Source organism: Equus przewalskii, chromosome 12, assembly GCF_037783145.1.
Source record: "Equus przewalskii isolate Varuska chromosome 12, EquPr2, whole genome shotgun sequence".
NCBI lineage: Eukaryota > Metazoa > Chordata > Mammalia > Perissodactyla > Equidae > Equus > Equus przewalskii.
Window position 1 is genome coordinate 41,544,462 of NC_091842.1, and position 14,955 is coordinate 41,559,416.

Sequence of the window (14,955 nt, forward strand, 5' to 3'; positions counted from 1 at the left end):
GGGGCAGGGTACCCACCGTCCCGGGATGCTGCTCCAGAAGCACTGGATGTCTGCCAAGGTCAGGTAGAGCTCGAAGAGCCCTGAGGCCACCTCCAGGGTCATCTTGGTACTCAGCTCCTCCGTCAACACCCACGCCTCCTCGGCCACCTGCCCAGGAGGACTGAGTCAGGCCGACGCCAACAAGGAAACCCAGGCCCCTTCCCAGTCAGGGGGCCTCTCCCCACTGCCCCCTCCTCACCAGGCGCTCCAGCTGCCGGAAGGTGAGGGTGAAGAAGTCGACCTTGACAATGCTGCAAAGGACACACCTCAGACACCTGCTCGTCCCCACCCCCACCCGGCGGCAGCACTTGAAGGGCTGGGTGCAGGGGCAGCAGGGAGAGCCCTGGGCCCACCTGTGGAAGAGGCTGGCATAGATGCCGTAGCAGGACTGCAGGTCCTCGTAGACGGCGTCAGCCAGCTCGACCAGCCCCACAAGGCGCTGTGGCCCCGGCTGCAAGGAAGCCCGGTTCACACTGACCTTTTGGCCTGCACCCACCTGCCACCCGCCTCCCCTCCCCTGTGGCCATGGCCCTGAGCGGCACCTGCTCGCGAGGACTCTTGCTGTTCAGGAGCCTGTCGTACCATTCCCGGTTGCCTCTCTGCAAGGCAAACCACCAGGGCAGCGTGGTGGAAGGGAGGAAGGGCAATGGAGTGTGCAGTACAGCAGGCCAGGGCCAGTGGACCGGGCAGGGGCAGGAGTGGGGCATGGCGTGGGGGCAGGGCAGCTGTGGGATGCAGGGCAGGGGCTGGACAATTAGCCAAGACCAGGCTCCTAGACGCACCTTCAGGGCAGCAGCGATGTCCATGTTGAGCTCCGTCTCGAACGGGCAGATCTCAAAGGCAGGCTGGAAGAGCTGCAGCTTGCCAAGACACCTGGGTGAGGGGCCGCCTGCTGATGGAGGCTGCCCCACCCGGTCCCCTACCCCGACCCCACGCACGGCTGCACCCACTTCAGCAGCAGCTCCAGGCGGTAGACAGCCGTGCTGTTGGTGGCAGGGAAGTAGTCTCGGAGCTGGCGCAGCAGCCGCAGCCCAAACTCAGAGAAGGCGGAGAAGCTGTCGGCCAGGCTCTCTTCCTGGGGGGACAGGGCCCTTCAGAGCTGATCCCTCAGCGCCCTCCCCTGGCGGGGCCAGCCCGTCCTCAAGGCTCTGCCCTTTGCACGGCACCACAGCTGTTTCCTCTGCCCCACTCTTCTCTGTTGCTCTGCTGACCCAAGTGCACAGCCTCTCTCACCCGTTTAACTCCATATCAACTTTCCAGGCCGTGCTCCTGCCAGGGCAGAACTCGGCCCCTCACTGTCTGCCCAGCCCGAGCAGGCCCACGGCACACCCTCCAGGAACGGCATTTTCAGCAACGCGGCCGAGCCCACCTGCTCCTGGGGCAGCGAGGCCGACTCCTCCCAGTGCGCCTGCATGTCCTCCAGCAGCCCCAGCAGGTAGCCGTAGTCCAGGGTCCGGGTCTGATGGTGGCGGCTGCTGACCTGCCAGTGCCTGTGGGGGCCCGCCCACGATTGGGACAGCGGCGTCACGTCCGGTCCCCCAAGACCGTGTCCCCCAAGACCGTGTCCCCCAAGTGGCCCGGCGTGAGCCTCCAGCTCCCACCCCGCCCCCTCGCGGCCCCATCCGCTCAAAGCCCCACCTGCCCAAATCGCGGTCCCGCCCACTAGACACCCCGCCCCTTCCAGAACCCCGCCCACTCGCAGCCTCATACCTTGCCAGGCCCCGCCCACTCACCGCCCCTCCCCTTATAGGGCCCCGCCCACACAGCGCACCACTCCCTCCCCGGCCTCGCCCTAGTGCCCTGCCCGCTAGGGGTCACACCCACTCAGTCCCGCCCACCGGCAGCACCGCCCCCTTCCCTTGCCCCCCAATCACAGCACCGCCTCTCCCCACGCCACGCCCTCGCGGCCCCGCCCACTCACAGCACCGCCAGCTGCAGGGCCGACAGGTTGCTCTGCGCGCCGTGCAGGCACAGCACGGTGGCCGCAGGTCCGCTGAGCTCGCCGCGCCAGCTGCTCGAGTTGGGCTGGGGAAGAGGCCGAACGTGGGTGGAGACAGAAGACCCCCATCCCCTCCCAGCCCTGATCTCCGGCCTCCCCGGTCGCCTTCCCTAGGCCACGCCTGGCCGCCCCCCGGGTCTCTGGGGACACCGCTACCTCGTCAGTTCGGTGCTCGAACTGCAGCAGACGGCTGAGCAGCAGCAGGTAGGACAGGAAGCCTGACCGCCCGCGCTGGCTCATGGCTGTGTCCCTCTGGAACGCAGAGACCGCCCATCACCAGCTCTGCCCCAGCCCAGGGGTGGGGGTGCAGGGCAGGGGGTGCAGGGTGGGGTCCCCGAGGCTCCCCACCTGCGTGGTGATGAGCTTGAGGACCAGCTGGCAGTCGCCCTGCACGCGGGAGGCACTGGAGCGCGGTTCCAGCTTGAACCAGCGGTCCTCGCCAGCCACAGGCACCTCCTGGAGGAAGGGGGGTCACACAAGTCCTCCTCCCTCTTCCTCCCACAGACCCTCTGGGAACTGGGAGAACACAGGCCTCCTCTCCCCCTTGAACACGTGTGACCAGCACACAGTGAGTGCTCAGCATGCCTGGACACAGGAAGCCCTGGGAAGATATCCTGCCCCCCCACCCAGCACGGTGGCCCCCCAAGCCCAAGAAGGACGGGAGACTCTTGGGGGATCACAAGACACAGCCATGGGCAGTCCCCCAAGAGGGTGGTGCAACCAGCAGAGGTTGCATGAGTGAAGCCCCTGTGCCCACTCACCCTGATGGGTATGTTGAGGCACCCAAGGAAGTCATCGGTATGGTCCTCCGTGGGCCCTGCTGTCCCATTTGCACGGGCTGACTTGACAATCTGTTTGAAATACCTGGGCAGAGCAGGATGGGCATCATGTCTGTGGTCCCTGGGGAGCCAGCCACCACGCACTGGCCCCCGAGGCCAAGCTGCTGGTGCAGGGTCTGAGGGGCACAAGGGTCCCACCTGACATACCTGCTCATGCCCTTCAGGCCAATGACTTCATTCAGCTTCCTGCACGCTTCCACCAGGGACACGTCATCATCATGGTCCCTGGGGGTCGGGACAAGAGGGGGGGGCCTGGCTTGCCTGGAGCCCAGTCCAGCCCTGAGTACACCCCCCCACTCCCCCCAGACCAGAGACGCCCACACCCCCAGCCCTACAGGGCACAGAGGCCAATACCAGATGTCCAGGTGGAGCTGGTCCGTGCTGACATCCTCGATCTCACTATAAGGAGAACAGAGTGATGCCCATGAGGGTTCGGGGTGGTCCTCGGTCCAGGGCTGGGGCAGGGACAACTTCCAGAGCCACAGGGAGGGGTCATGAGCTCCTGCTTTGGAGACAGGCTGCCCAGGTTTGAATCTGGACTGTGTGGCCATGGGGGCATGATGCCCCTCTCAGAGCCTCAGTTTCCTCCTCTGGAAAGTGGGCATATGACCAGCCCCCCTCATTTCCCTGGGGCAGTCACTGAGACCAGGGACAGCTGTGAGCTGTCCCTCTCAGGTCACAGCCACCTGCATGCAGCCCCAGGACCGGCTCTGGCCCTGCAAGCAGCCCCATGCCTGACCACTCTGCTGCCCAGCTGGGCGAGGGACCTTACAAGAGGAAGTGCTCCTTCCAGACAGGGTTCAGGGTGCTGCTCTTGACTTCGGTGACCTGGATGCACTTGGCTGGCAGTGGGCCGCCACGCTTGCTGCCCTTGCGGAAGCTGAAGCGCTGCTCCTTATGCGAGCCTGGCTCCCGCGGGGTGCCCGAGGCCGGCAGGATGCCCAGCATGCAGTATGGGTCACTGAAGCCTGGGACACGGTGGGTGCTTCAGCCTCTGACCCCAGGCCCTCCATCCCTCCATGGCCACAAGGCCTGGGTGCGGCCAAGGTCCCGGCTGGTCCCCACTCACCATTGGGGTCTTTGGCCAGCAGGTTCTTGGCACGCATGACGGAAACTTTCAGGGCGTACGTAGGGGCCTGCAGGCAGAGGGGTGCCGAGGGACCTCCCAGGGCTCAGCATGGACATGACAGGGCCCTGCCCTGTGCCCGCTTCACCCCTTCACCCCTGGCCAAGGGCACTGCGGCAGGTCAGTGTCTGCTTGGGTGGGCAGCAGCCTCACCTTGGCCTTCTTCACGCGCTCAACGGCCTCAGCATGCTCTTCGGGGCTGGTGCTGAACACCTGTGCAGGGCAGGCAGGTGTGAGGGCCCAGGTGACCGCTGAGGCGGGGCTGGCCATCATCCCGGGGACCTCAGGGATGGCCCCAGGCAGGGATGCCTGGTTGCAAACCTCGCGGGTCGGGGGAGAACACAGGTGAAGAGGAAAGGTACGTCTGTGCATCCATCCTTCCTCCTGAGTGTCCATCCCTTGGTTTGTCCTTCTTTCTACCCTTCTCTGTGTGTGTCTGTCCATCGCTCCATCATTCTGGGTGTGCCTGTCAGCCTGTGTGTGCGTGTCTGCCTGCACGCACATGTGTGTGTGTGTGTGCTGTTCGGGTAATGAGAATGTCAGCAGGTACGGGAGTGGGTCAGGGGTGGGCAGTGGTCTGAATCCTCAGAGCAGGGCAGGCCTGGCCAGCAGGGTGGGCGGGGCTGACAGGGCTCACCTGCTGAAGGTAGCTCAGTAGGGCCTCCTGGTCGTTCACCTGCTCAGGGCCCATGGTTCCTGCGCGGTGAAGGACCGTGTACAGGGCTTCCTCATAGAGCATCTCCACCTGTGGGTCGGGTGGGGAGCACACCTGAGTCCAGGCCACCCCGCCCTGTCTCTCTTCAGCCCTGGCCACAGAGGGGTCTCAGCCTGCTTGTGTCCACCCCCTGCATGCCCAGCCCCCAGCCTTCAGCAGCCCCCCTCACTGGCAGAGCCCAGACTCTGCCTCAGTACCTTTACACCTGCCACGCCCTCCACTGGGGGCCCCTCCTCACGTCTGACCTCCGCTCCTTACTCACTTCCATGGGAGGCCTGAGCCATCCACTCCTGCCACCTTTGCTATCCACCTATCCCCAGACCCTGGGCCCAGCACACAGTAGACATGTTCACAGCCCCTCCCTGGGGCCAGACCCTGTGCCCCTCACCTCCTCCTGGGTCAGGGCTCTCAGGCCACGGTTGGGATCCACGGGCTCAGCGGGGGCTGGTGAGCCGCTGCGCAAGAGGACCTGTGAGGAGGGCACTGGGGTGAGGGCCTCCGAGGGTAGGGATCCTGGCTGCCCCCCCAGGATCCGCGGCCAGCCGGGCAGGGATTGCTCCAGGGAGGGAGGGAGTCGAGGGGCGGAGGCTGGAGGCAGAGGGGGAAGGCTCTGGGGAGGCCTGGCACGGTGCCCCCATGCGGTCAGCAGGCCCGAGCCCTGTCCTCACCTCGGGGCACGGCAGGCCCTGTCTGCCTTCCCCCTTCTTCAGGATGCGGCGCATCTGGGAGAAGAACTCCACGCCATCCCCAGGTTTCCTGTGGGAAAGGCCAGGCTGGAGGTCAGCTGATGCTCCTGGAAGCTCATGGCTCACAGCACGCACCAGCCCCTGCCCGGGACCAGCAACCAGCCCACACGACCAAGGGGGGCCTCCCGGGTCTCTGCACAGCTGGGGTGTAGTATGACGGGCACAGTGCACCCCCTGGCCTGGGGTTTGGGCCCTCCTGGGCTCTCCTGGGGGCCTGTGCTGGGGCAGCTGGTGTGTGAGGTCCAGTGAGGATGACTGTGTGGGGTGGGGCCGTGGGCACCCACCAGGCCCCTGTGGGGGGCTCCTGAGGGTCGGCGCTGGTGCTCCCCGGCTCCTCCTCGGTCCTCCGGCGGAAGGACGGGCACACCTGCACCTGCCTGAGCACACTGCTCTTGATGTCCAGCAGGGTGGACATGGCGGGCGACCTGTGGGTAGACAGCACAGCCGGGGCCTCCAGTTTCCACTCGTTCATTCGGTCAGTGGCACTGCCACACTGTCCCCAGTAGTCACGTCAGGTGCTACATCGAGCAATTACTGAATTAAGCAAAAACCCACAGAAGAAGCCGCATTCCTGACGGGCCGGAACAGCCTCCTGATGGGACTGCCCGTGGTGCAGGAGGAGGAGCGCCTCCGAGGGAGCAGTGGCTGGTGGAGGGGCACCTGGCACCATCAAGGCCACCAGAGGTGGGGGTGGGGACAGCAGAGGCCCGGGAGCCCACCCCCAACCCTGGACTGTGCTGGGTACCCAAGGGGCCATGAGAACTCCTGCTGGTGGCCTGGGCAAGTTGCTTGGTCTCTCTAAGCCTTTGTGTCCTCATCTGCAAAATGGGAGACCCCTGCAGGGTAGCTCTGGGGATGGGACAGGGCTGTAAGAGGTGACAGTAGTGCTGGGCACAGTCCTTGCTCCATCGCTGGGAGCTGCTGGATTTCACTGGGGGGGGCAGTTCTTCCACGCTCCCACCCGCTATCCATCCAGGGCTGGGACCCTGGCCGTGTCCCTGGGATCTTAGGACAATGCGACAGGGAGTGCCTCTGTCTCCTGGGGGCTTCGCTCGGGGGACCAAGATGTGGGAGAAACTGTCTCACTCAGCACCCACAGGCTACTCTGGGCCAGGGCAGGCAAAGGCCCTGGAGGAGGCAAGCCCTAGCCAGAACCCCGGAGATGTCCTGGAGAAGGGCCTGGGCAAGAAGAGGCCAGTGGGCACGGCCAGTGGAGCCGCAGCCACCACACCTGGGGCTTCCCTGCAACCAGGCCTTCAGCCCACGTGGCCAAGATGCATGAGAGGACTCACTGGGGGTCCTTACCCTCCAAGCACAGCCAGATCAATACCCTATCCTCACCCCGTGGGCTGCCCCCCGAGCAGAGCCTGCTCCCCGCAATCAGTAGAAATGAGCCATGGAGCAAGTCCTGCCCTTCTGGAAAGTGCTGGGGTGGGGGCCACAGCTCCCACTCCCAGACCCCTGTGTTGCCATGGCAACCGAGCCACTGTGAGCATCCTGCTTGCAGCAGCCCAGATGTCTCGGCTGGGACAGCAGGGCTCTCTGCCAAATGGAGGAATAGAGCCTGGGCCCAGGAGCCCCCTGCCCACGCACCCGCTGAAGCCACCTCAGTCCTGTCGTCCTGTGGTGTGGCCAGAATCTGTGTGCGGCAGGGCAGGGCTCAGACTGAGCAAGTCTGCAGTCCGGGGAGGGGCTGGAGCCGGTGACCCCAGCAGTGGGCACCTATGAGTAACAGGACACCTTCCTGTCCAGGTGGCAAGGCCCTGGGAGTCCCCTGGAATCTCTTGGCTCGTACTCATGGCTGTTTCCAGTCTCCCCTAGCCCAGCCAGCCTGGCTCAGGGAGGAAGGCCGGCTCGCTGTCACACCTGCATGTCTCCTCCACATGGACTCACTGTCCCCTGAAGACCCCAGAAGGAAGGGCAGGATGACAACTAAGCGGCTGCAGGCCCTCGAGCCCGCCTGTACCACCGCACGCCCAGGCCCAAGCACCCACTTCTCCCTGCGTCATGCAACAGCCTCGGGCCCTGAGCTGCCCCCGAAACCCCTGTGTGGTCTCCTCACTCTCCCGGTTAAGACTACAGGGGAAAGGGCACCTCTGCCGCTCGGTGCACCCCCGGGCTCCCTCCCCAGGCTTGTGGCTTCTGGGGTACAGGACACATCATGCCCCCGACTATGCCCCATGGGGGCATTTGCACTCAGGGGCCCCTTTCTAGCTGATGCTCACTTGCCAACAGAGGCAACTGTCATCTTCATTTGACAAAATAGAAGACAGGGACTCAGCCAGATCCAACTCTACTCGCCTGGATCTCCGGGGCAGTGAGTGGCGGGAGGGCCAGGTCAGAGCCGACTCTGGCCGGTGTGCCCGGGCCAGCTCCCCAGGCCATGCCCGCTGCTCAGAGGTCACACCCGTGTTGGGGGCAGTCCCCGTTTAACCTCTACTGCCTCTTTCTCCAAACCTTAGGCTCTGCCAGGAGAGCTGGGGCCCGGGGCACGCCTGGCACGTTGTGGTCCTAAAGAGACTTTGTTGAGGGAACCAGACCCCTGCTCTCAGCTGTGTCTGTCTGTCTGTCTCTCAGTGGTCCAGGGCTGCTGGCCTTGGTCTGAACCCACTCCCAGCTCAGGCCACCACCCCAGACAGCACCCCGTCCTGCTTCCTGATGCTCCAACCCTGGTCCTATGGACCCAGCAGATGTGCTCTCACCTGGCCAGACCCGAGTGCTGGGGACAATAAGGGCGAGTGGTGCATCCCCCTGTGGGGGCAGAGCTCGAGATCCCAGAAATCAGCCCCTCTCCTTCACACGTGTCAGTGCCTCCCCCCAAAGATGGGGGCTCCGCAGCTTGGGCATGCGCTTCCAGAAGCTGGTGCCCCTGCAGCCAGCCCTGAGGTCCCCAGGGGGCCGGTCGTCACGGGCCCCCCCTTCCCCTCCATAGCTGAGCGGAAGAGGCCGCTCCCCCCGCAGCCCCCCAAAGCCAGGGGAGCAGCCGCCAACTGAGCTGTTGCCAGGGCAACCGCCAGTTGCGTCTGCGTGCGACAGGGGCTACAGGGGCTCACAGTCCCAGAGACAAATGTGACGCAGGAGCCAAGGGACCTGAGCTGCAGGGACTGAGGGTGTCTTTGAGTGAACAAAATGTTCCAGGTGGGGGGCACCCCTCCTGATGATCCTCAGACCAGCCCCAGAGAGGGGGAGCTGCTCTGCTCCCCTCATCCGGACAGGGAAACTGAGGCCTGGGGTTAGGGACCTGTCCAAGGCCACAGAGCCAGCAGGAGGCCTGGGATGGAGTCCAGGTCTCCCCGGCTCTGGTGTGCAATCACTGAGCCCCTGGGATGTCCCGAGTCCTGGGGTCCAGGTGGGCTGGCCTTCCCCTCTGCTGAGCGGCACCTCCTGGTGCCCTCCCTCAGGCTGTTGCCAGGATGGGGGCAGCCGTGGTGTCTGGGCACAGGTGTCCAGGAGAGATGGCACATCCTGGGGTCCCAGAAACTCCTCCAGTTCCCCCTGGGAATCCTGGGCTGCCTGGGCAGCTGATGACCTCGCTGCCCCCAACAGCCTGGCCCCTCAGCCAGCCGGCACCTCACCCAGAGCTGTCACCAACAGTGGGCCTGTGGCCGACCCCCAGGAAGCACGCGCTGCCGGAGGCCCTCAGCCCGCAGGGGGCAGGAGCGAAGTGGGCACAGGGCGGCAGAGGACCCCCCCGCTGTCTGATGGGCCCCGATGGGACTCCTTCCTGAGCTCTCCATCGCCATCCCTGCTCATGCCTGGCCACCAGGACCAGAATCACAGCTCCTGTTTGTCCAATGAGCAAAGTGAGGCCAGCCAAGGCGCTGATGCCAAGCCAGCACCAGGGTCGAGCAGAAACGGACAGGCCTGCCTCGTTCCAGGGCTGTCCCCGAGGTCCAGGTTGCATGGGAAATGGCAGCTCTGCAAAGCAGATGTTACTGGCCCATTTCACAGCCCAGGGCTGGGGTGACCTGCCCAGAGCCAGGACTCAAACCCAGCACTCTAAGCCAACAACCTCCTGCTGGTCTACTTGGGGGCTCAGGTGGCACCGAAGCAGGTGAGTCTGGGGGCAGCAGAGCTTAACCAGAGAACCAGACGTGTCTCCCTAGTCAGTGTCCCCAGCAGCTGGCTGGCCACCGTGGAAGTGAACAGACACCTTCAGAGTGATGGGGTGCTTCCTATGGGAATTTGGCCCCTGGGGACTTGGGGGTAGGGGTCCCTGGTGCTGGCCTGGGTGTGCGGCAAGTGGCCCACTGACTTGGGCACGCCCCCTGCCCCCCACACATGGCCGTCTTCACTCTCCTACTGGGTTTCCAGCTGTCTTCTCTGTGGCCTCACTGACTCCCCAGTCAGTGCTCCGTTGCGCACAGTGACCATTACAAATGCTCCTCCCCGGGGGGCTCAACCCAACCTCATCTCTGGGGAGGGGCCTGGGAATCTTTATTTTAACCAGCTCTGTAGGCCGACCTAGCACTCTGTGAAGCCTGAGACCAGCTGTAAATGGCTAGCCAGATGCTTCTAGAACGAACGCAGGAAAAATGAAATTGCTCCTGTAAGTTCTTGCTCCGATGCCCCTCCCACCCGCCAGCCCAGCCCCCTCCGAGCCGTCTCACCCACCTGTCTCTACCGCGACGTCCCTCCATCCCACTTCTCTCCCCGACATCCCCTCGCCCCTCCCTCCCGTCCCCCCTCTTCTCAGTGAGCCTCAGGGGGCCCCCCAGTTCTGTCGGGGTCTTGCCCCCATTGGTGGGCGGGTGGTCCGGGGCAGTCTGGAAGCCGGTCCGGTGAGTGTGTATTTTTTTTAACATCCCCTCCAGACAGGTGAAGGAAGGTGCGGGGCTTGCACGACCGGGGACTTCAGTGAGGCTGGGGTCCTGCGAGGACCGGCGGGAGGGTGGGAGGGACCGGACGCCGGGGGCGTCTTCCCCCCCGCGGGTGGCCCTGGGGTCCTCGGCCCCGCGCCACCTGCGGCCTCCGCCGGGGTAGGGACGCCGTGGTCGGAGCGGGGTCCCCCTGCGCATCCCCGGGCCGGCTCTGGACGCGCTCGGCGGCCCGGGCAGTGGGGAATGGAGGTCGCTGGCGTCCTGTCCCCTGTCCCCCGCGCCCCGCCCGCTCCTGCGCTTCTAGGGGACGGTCCGCGGCGGGCGCCAGGCGCGGGCAGAAAGAGAAACGCCCCCAGACCCGCTCCTCCGAGCTCGCGCCCGCCTCAGTTTCCCTGGGGCCCAGGGTGCGTCTTCGCGACCTCCCGCCACCCTGCGCCTCGGGGGCCTGCCCGCGCCCCCCAGGGGTCCCGGCGGAGGCGGCGCAGGAGCCCGACCCGGCGCGAGGTGGCGGCGGCCGAAGGGGGCCGACCGGGCAGAGCTTCGACGGCGCGGGGCGGGAGCCCGCGGCACTCACCGGGGACCGGGCCGCGAGGGCGCGGGGACGGGGCTCCTGGGGGCGCCGCGCTCGGCGCGGCTCGGGGGACGCCGAGGCAGCCCGACCGCTCGCAGCCGCGCGCGCCGACGACTGAGCGCTGGGGGCCGAGCGCCGCGGCGGGCGGGGGGCGCGGGGGCGGGGCCTGGGCTGCTCGCTCCGCCCCCGCCCCGCCCCCGCGTCCCCAACGCCCAGGGGGCAGGCGAAGGTCCCTGCGCCCCCGGGGCCTGGCCAGGGAGCCCCCTCCCCCGGGGGGGAGGCGCGGAGCTGTCAGTCCACCCACAGGTGGGTGTCGAGCAGGGAGCAGGCTCCCCTCTGCGTCAGGACCCCCTCCCCGGGGCCCCAGAGAAGCCAGAGTCACCGAAACCAGCAAGACATGCGGGGCACGCAGCGCAGACTTTTCTGGAGGGCTGCGCAGCCGTCTTGGGAGTGGCCCTCCCAGCCCAGCACTGTCCCCAGCATCAACCTGGAGTCGGCCTGGGTCTGGGGACTGTGCCACTGCAGGCCTAACTGCTCCCTCTTCTCAGAGGGGACAGTCCACACTCGGGTGAGGGGGTTCTGCAGACATCAACCCAGGACCCCCAGACAACCCTGACCACCTGTTGAGGTGATCATGCCCATGGCCTAGGGGAGGGCCCCGACGCCCAGGTTGTGCCACGTGCCAGGCCACAGCCAGCTGGAACCCCCAGGCCTGGGCTGCACCCTGGCCTGGGCTCTTGCCAGCCCACCCTCGTGGCCCCCTCTCTGGGCCAGTGCCCCCCTCAATCTCCATCGCAGTGTTCTGGACTGGAGTGGTGCACTGCACAGTGGCCAGCTGGAGAGCTTGTTAAAACAGATGGCTGGGCAGCCCCAGACCCGCTGATCGCCAAAGTCTGGGCAGAGATTGACCATCTGCATTTCTAACAAGCTCCTGGTGGGCCTGGGGTCCTGGCAACACACGTGCAGAACTGTGGGCGCGGCTCTGAGGTTCTGGGCCTGTCTGAGGGGCACAGGGTCCTTGGATCCTGGCCCTGCCTTTGGCTGGTCCTGCTGGGTCCTCAGAGCACCACACACTCGGGGGATCAGACTGGGATTTGGAGCTTTCACCACAAAGGACTTCACCTCTAATGGTGGGGCTCCAGGCAGCGTGGGGAACAGAAAGGCCTGGCACCCACTCCAGCTCAGGCCCGGAAACAAGGATGGTTCACTCCGGGTAGGCCAGGGGTCAGCTGAGCTGAGTGGAGGGCTAAAGGCTGGAGGAACAGGATTCCAGAGCAGCTCCATGCAGGGAGGCCCCCCCCTCTGGAAACAACTCACCTGTCATTCCCCAGCACTGCCCATTACTTGGCGGGAGCGGGGGGAAGCATGGCCCAGCTTCCCTAGCCCAGGGAGACCCAGGTGCTTCTCCCCTCACCCTAGGATGGGGAGACACTGCTCTGATGGGGCCACCACCTGTCGCAACTTTTAGATCCAGACTCACTCATATCCATGCAGCCAGTGTCTCTGTGCAGGACAAGCCCCAGAAACACTGGGGTAGAGGGGAGACAGCACTGCAGGGTCCGGGGACAGAATGCAGGGTGGGGGGTATAATGCATGATGGGGTGGGACAGAATGCAGGGTGGGGGGGTAGAATGCAGGGTTGGGGGACAGAAGTGCAGCACGGCGGAGTGGGTCCTCCTAGAAGCTCTGCCCCCAGGCCCTGCTTCCATTCTGACCCAGCACAGCCAGGCACATGGGGGTGGGGATGTCAGGAAACTGCTTGGGACAGAGATGAGTCAGGCGACAGGGGAGGGGACCTGGACCTGGTGCCATAGCTGCCCCTTGGCTTCTTTCTGCAGGGGACGTGAATCGGGGTGGGGGCTGATGTCCTTCCCTGGGGGCTGGCAGGCTTTGAGCCGGGATCTCAGAGCTGATGCCCCCAGCCCCGCAGTCTTGCGTCAGGTTCTGCCAACCTGTTGGCACAAACACAGGCCTGGTTGCCATGGTGATCGTAATGGCTTTGGGGTGAAGAGATGAGACTCGGCAGCTGCTGTAAACAGGAAGTTAGGAGGGGCAGCTGCCAGGGAGGGGGCCCCTGCTCCCACCCCTGTCCCAGGCCCTGAGGGGCTGGGCACCGGTGGCATTGCGCAGAGGAACCAGCCCTAAGAGGAATACTGAAGCCTGTTGGGGCAGAGGGCCCCCAGAGACCTCACCACCCTCTCTTACAGATAGGGAAACTGAGGCCCAGAGGGGGGAAAGGGCTTGTCCAGGACTTAGCCTTGGGCCTCAGCTTCCCCAGGAAAGGATAACCCCCAGGGCTTCCCTCCACAAACACTTCCCCGGGAGGGAGCGATGGTCCCATTCCTAGCCGACCCCTTTATTCTCCCGATCTGTTCTGAGACTGAAGTCGGCCCATCCCCCTTCCATCCCCACTCCCCGCGCTGCCTGGGCCTTAGTTTCCCTCACTGGTAAAATGCAGATAGCACCTGCACCCACCCCTCAGCGGGGGGTCTCGCGGAGCCGATGCTTGTTAGCGTCAGCTGCGCCCTCCTCCAGCCGACGGGGGTGGGAACTGCGGCCTCCATCCGCCTCGACCTCCAGGGACTTGGGGACAGGCTCTTTCCTTCAGGGACTGTTTCCGCCTCCATAGGCTGGGGGTGGAAACCCATCCTTGTGTGACCCCACAGCCGGGAGGGAGGCGGGCCGCCCCACAGCGGTGCCTGTGGCCCAGACCTGGCTCTGAAGGCGTCACCGTGGCCCTCTGCCCCAGACCCCGAATGCGGGCGGAGCCGTGCTTGGCGGGCGGTGAGGGGGCAGCGCGGGCGCCCATGTCACAGCGGGATAGGGCACAAGACACCCTGCCTAGAGGGGTCAGGGCTGGCCTGCGAGAGGTGGGGTGCACACTGGGTAGCTTTGGGCAGGAAAGGATCTGGCAGGCAGGGGGAGTGGCTTTTCCTCCTTAGGGCCGGGAGGAAAACACCAGGCTCTGAACAAACACTGTGATTTCTGCCGAAGCGCAGGGAGACAGGGTCCACCCACGGGAGGTGCGGGGGCGGCTCGGGGAGGCCCACGTGGCCGTCCACGGTTTTCGTGACGCGCGATTCGCGCCCCCTGGCGGCAGCCCTTGGAATTGCAGGCACAGCCTCTTGGCAGCGGGCTCCTCCCACCGCCCTCCGGGCCCCCAGCAGCTGTCAGGTCAGAGGCAGGGAGGGGGGCGGGCCACGGAGCCGTGGGGGCAGAGCCCAGGGACTTGGGCCAGGGTCCCCGCCTGCCCCGGGCTGGAGGACCCTGAGGACTGAGGACCCTGTCCCATGGCCTTCACCATCCTGGGTGGTTCTGCCTGCAGAGGCCGCTCCAGGTGGGAGGGGGTCTGGCCCCAGGTCTGGTCCCTGGCCTGAGATGCTGGCTCCTGGGGTGCAGTGGGAAGCTCAGGGAGAGTCCTGTAGCTAGCAGCTGACAGGTGGGGCCTGCGCCAGGCTGGGGTGCTCTCGGGCCTCAGACCTGAGGTTTGTGTGGGACCCAGGGGAGTGTGAGGGCCAGACAGGGCTTTGCAATTCTTTGTGAGACCAGGGCAACCTGGCCACAGAGCGCCATCAGTTGTCTGTCCATTGGGCCTCCCCGTCAGGTGGTGGCTCATGGGTGAGTGTGCCAGGGGCCACCTACCAGCAAGGGCGCCTCCTGCACTCACCCCTTTGTGAAGGGCCCAGGGGGCAAAGGGCGGGCCATCTCAGGAGGCAGAGCTGGGAGTGGGCCGAGCACGCAGCTCCTCCACCAGCATCATTCTCTGCACAACTGGGGGCTGAGGTGCCCTTGTCGCCGGCTCTGGGGGCTCCAGATTCCTTTCTCAAAGGCAAGACCCCCTTGGAGGGGTGGGCAGCATGAGCACGGAGCAGGCCCCTCTCCTCAGAAGGGCATCCTGGAAGGAGGGGTGGAAGGGTCACCTGGAAGGGCAGAGGCCTGGGGGGACAGTGACCAGCCTGAGCCCTGCGACATTCATTTGCTGCAGGAGCTCAGGGAAAACGACCTCCTGACAGATGCTAGAGCCCTTCGGGTCTGGGGACAGCAGGGTGGATAGGACCCAGCACTCCAGCCCCAACCGGCCCCATGGTCCAGAGCCAGCC

At 65.6% G+C, this 14,955-nt stretch overlaps 1 protein-coding gene across 5 annotated transcripts in view; it reads right to left on the minus strand.

Moving 5' to 3' along the window:
- BAIAP3 (BAI1 associated protein 3) overlaps positions 1-10,991 on the minus strand; it is a 15,581-nt gene extending 4,590 nt beyond the window's left edge. For 2 of the 5 annotated variants that reach the window (XM_070567070.1, XM_070567067.1), the window contains exons 1-21: positions 10,859-10,965; positions 5,749-5,889; positions 5,387-5,474; positions 5,107-5,187; positions 4,641-4,748; positions 4,157-4,216; positions 3,947-4,013; positions 3,650-3,845; positions 3,232-3,276; positions 3,025-3,102; positions 2,800-2,902; positions 2,387-2,494; positions 2,195-2,290; positions 1,961-2,064; positions 1,409-1,529; positions 990-1,114; positions 822-912; positions 582-638; positions 393-490; positions 239-290; positions 17-147 (exon numbers count right to left, since the gene is read on the minus strand). In XM_070567070.1, the coding sequence (XP_070423171.1) occupies positions 17-147; positions 239-290; positions 393-490; positions 582-638; positions 822-912; positions 990-1,114; positions 1,409-1,529; positions 1,961-2,064; positions 2,195-2,290; positions 2,387-2,494; positions 2,800-2,902; positions 3,025-3,102; positions 3,232-3,276; positions 3,650-3,845; positions 3,947-4,013; positions 4,157-4,216; positions 4,641-4,748; positions 5,107-5,187; positions 5,387-5,474; positions 5,749-5,879 (1,940 nt within the window). In that variant the 5' untranslated portion in view covers positions 5,880-5,889; positions 10,859-10,965. Of the gene's footprint in view, positions 1-16; positions 148-238; positions 291-392; positions 491-581; positions 639-821; positions 913-989; positions 1,115-1,408; positions 1,530-1,960; positions 2,065-2,194; positions 2,291-2,386; positions 2,495-2,799; positions 2,903-3,024; positions 3,103-3,231; positions 3,277-3,649; positions 3,846-3,946; positions 4,014-4,156; positions 4,217-4,640; positions 4,749-5,106; positions 5,188-5,386; positions 5,475-5,748; positions 5,890-8,166; positions 8,363-10,858 lie in introns of those variants that run through there. The other 3 variants (XM_070567068.1, XM_070567066.1, XM_070567069.1) reach the window with 3 other exon arrangements.
- Between the last annotated feature and the right edge of the window lie 3,964 nt (positions 10,992-14,955).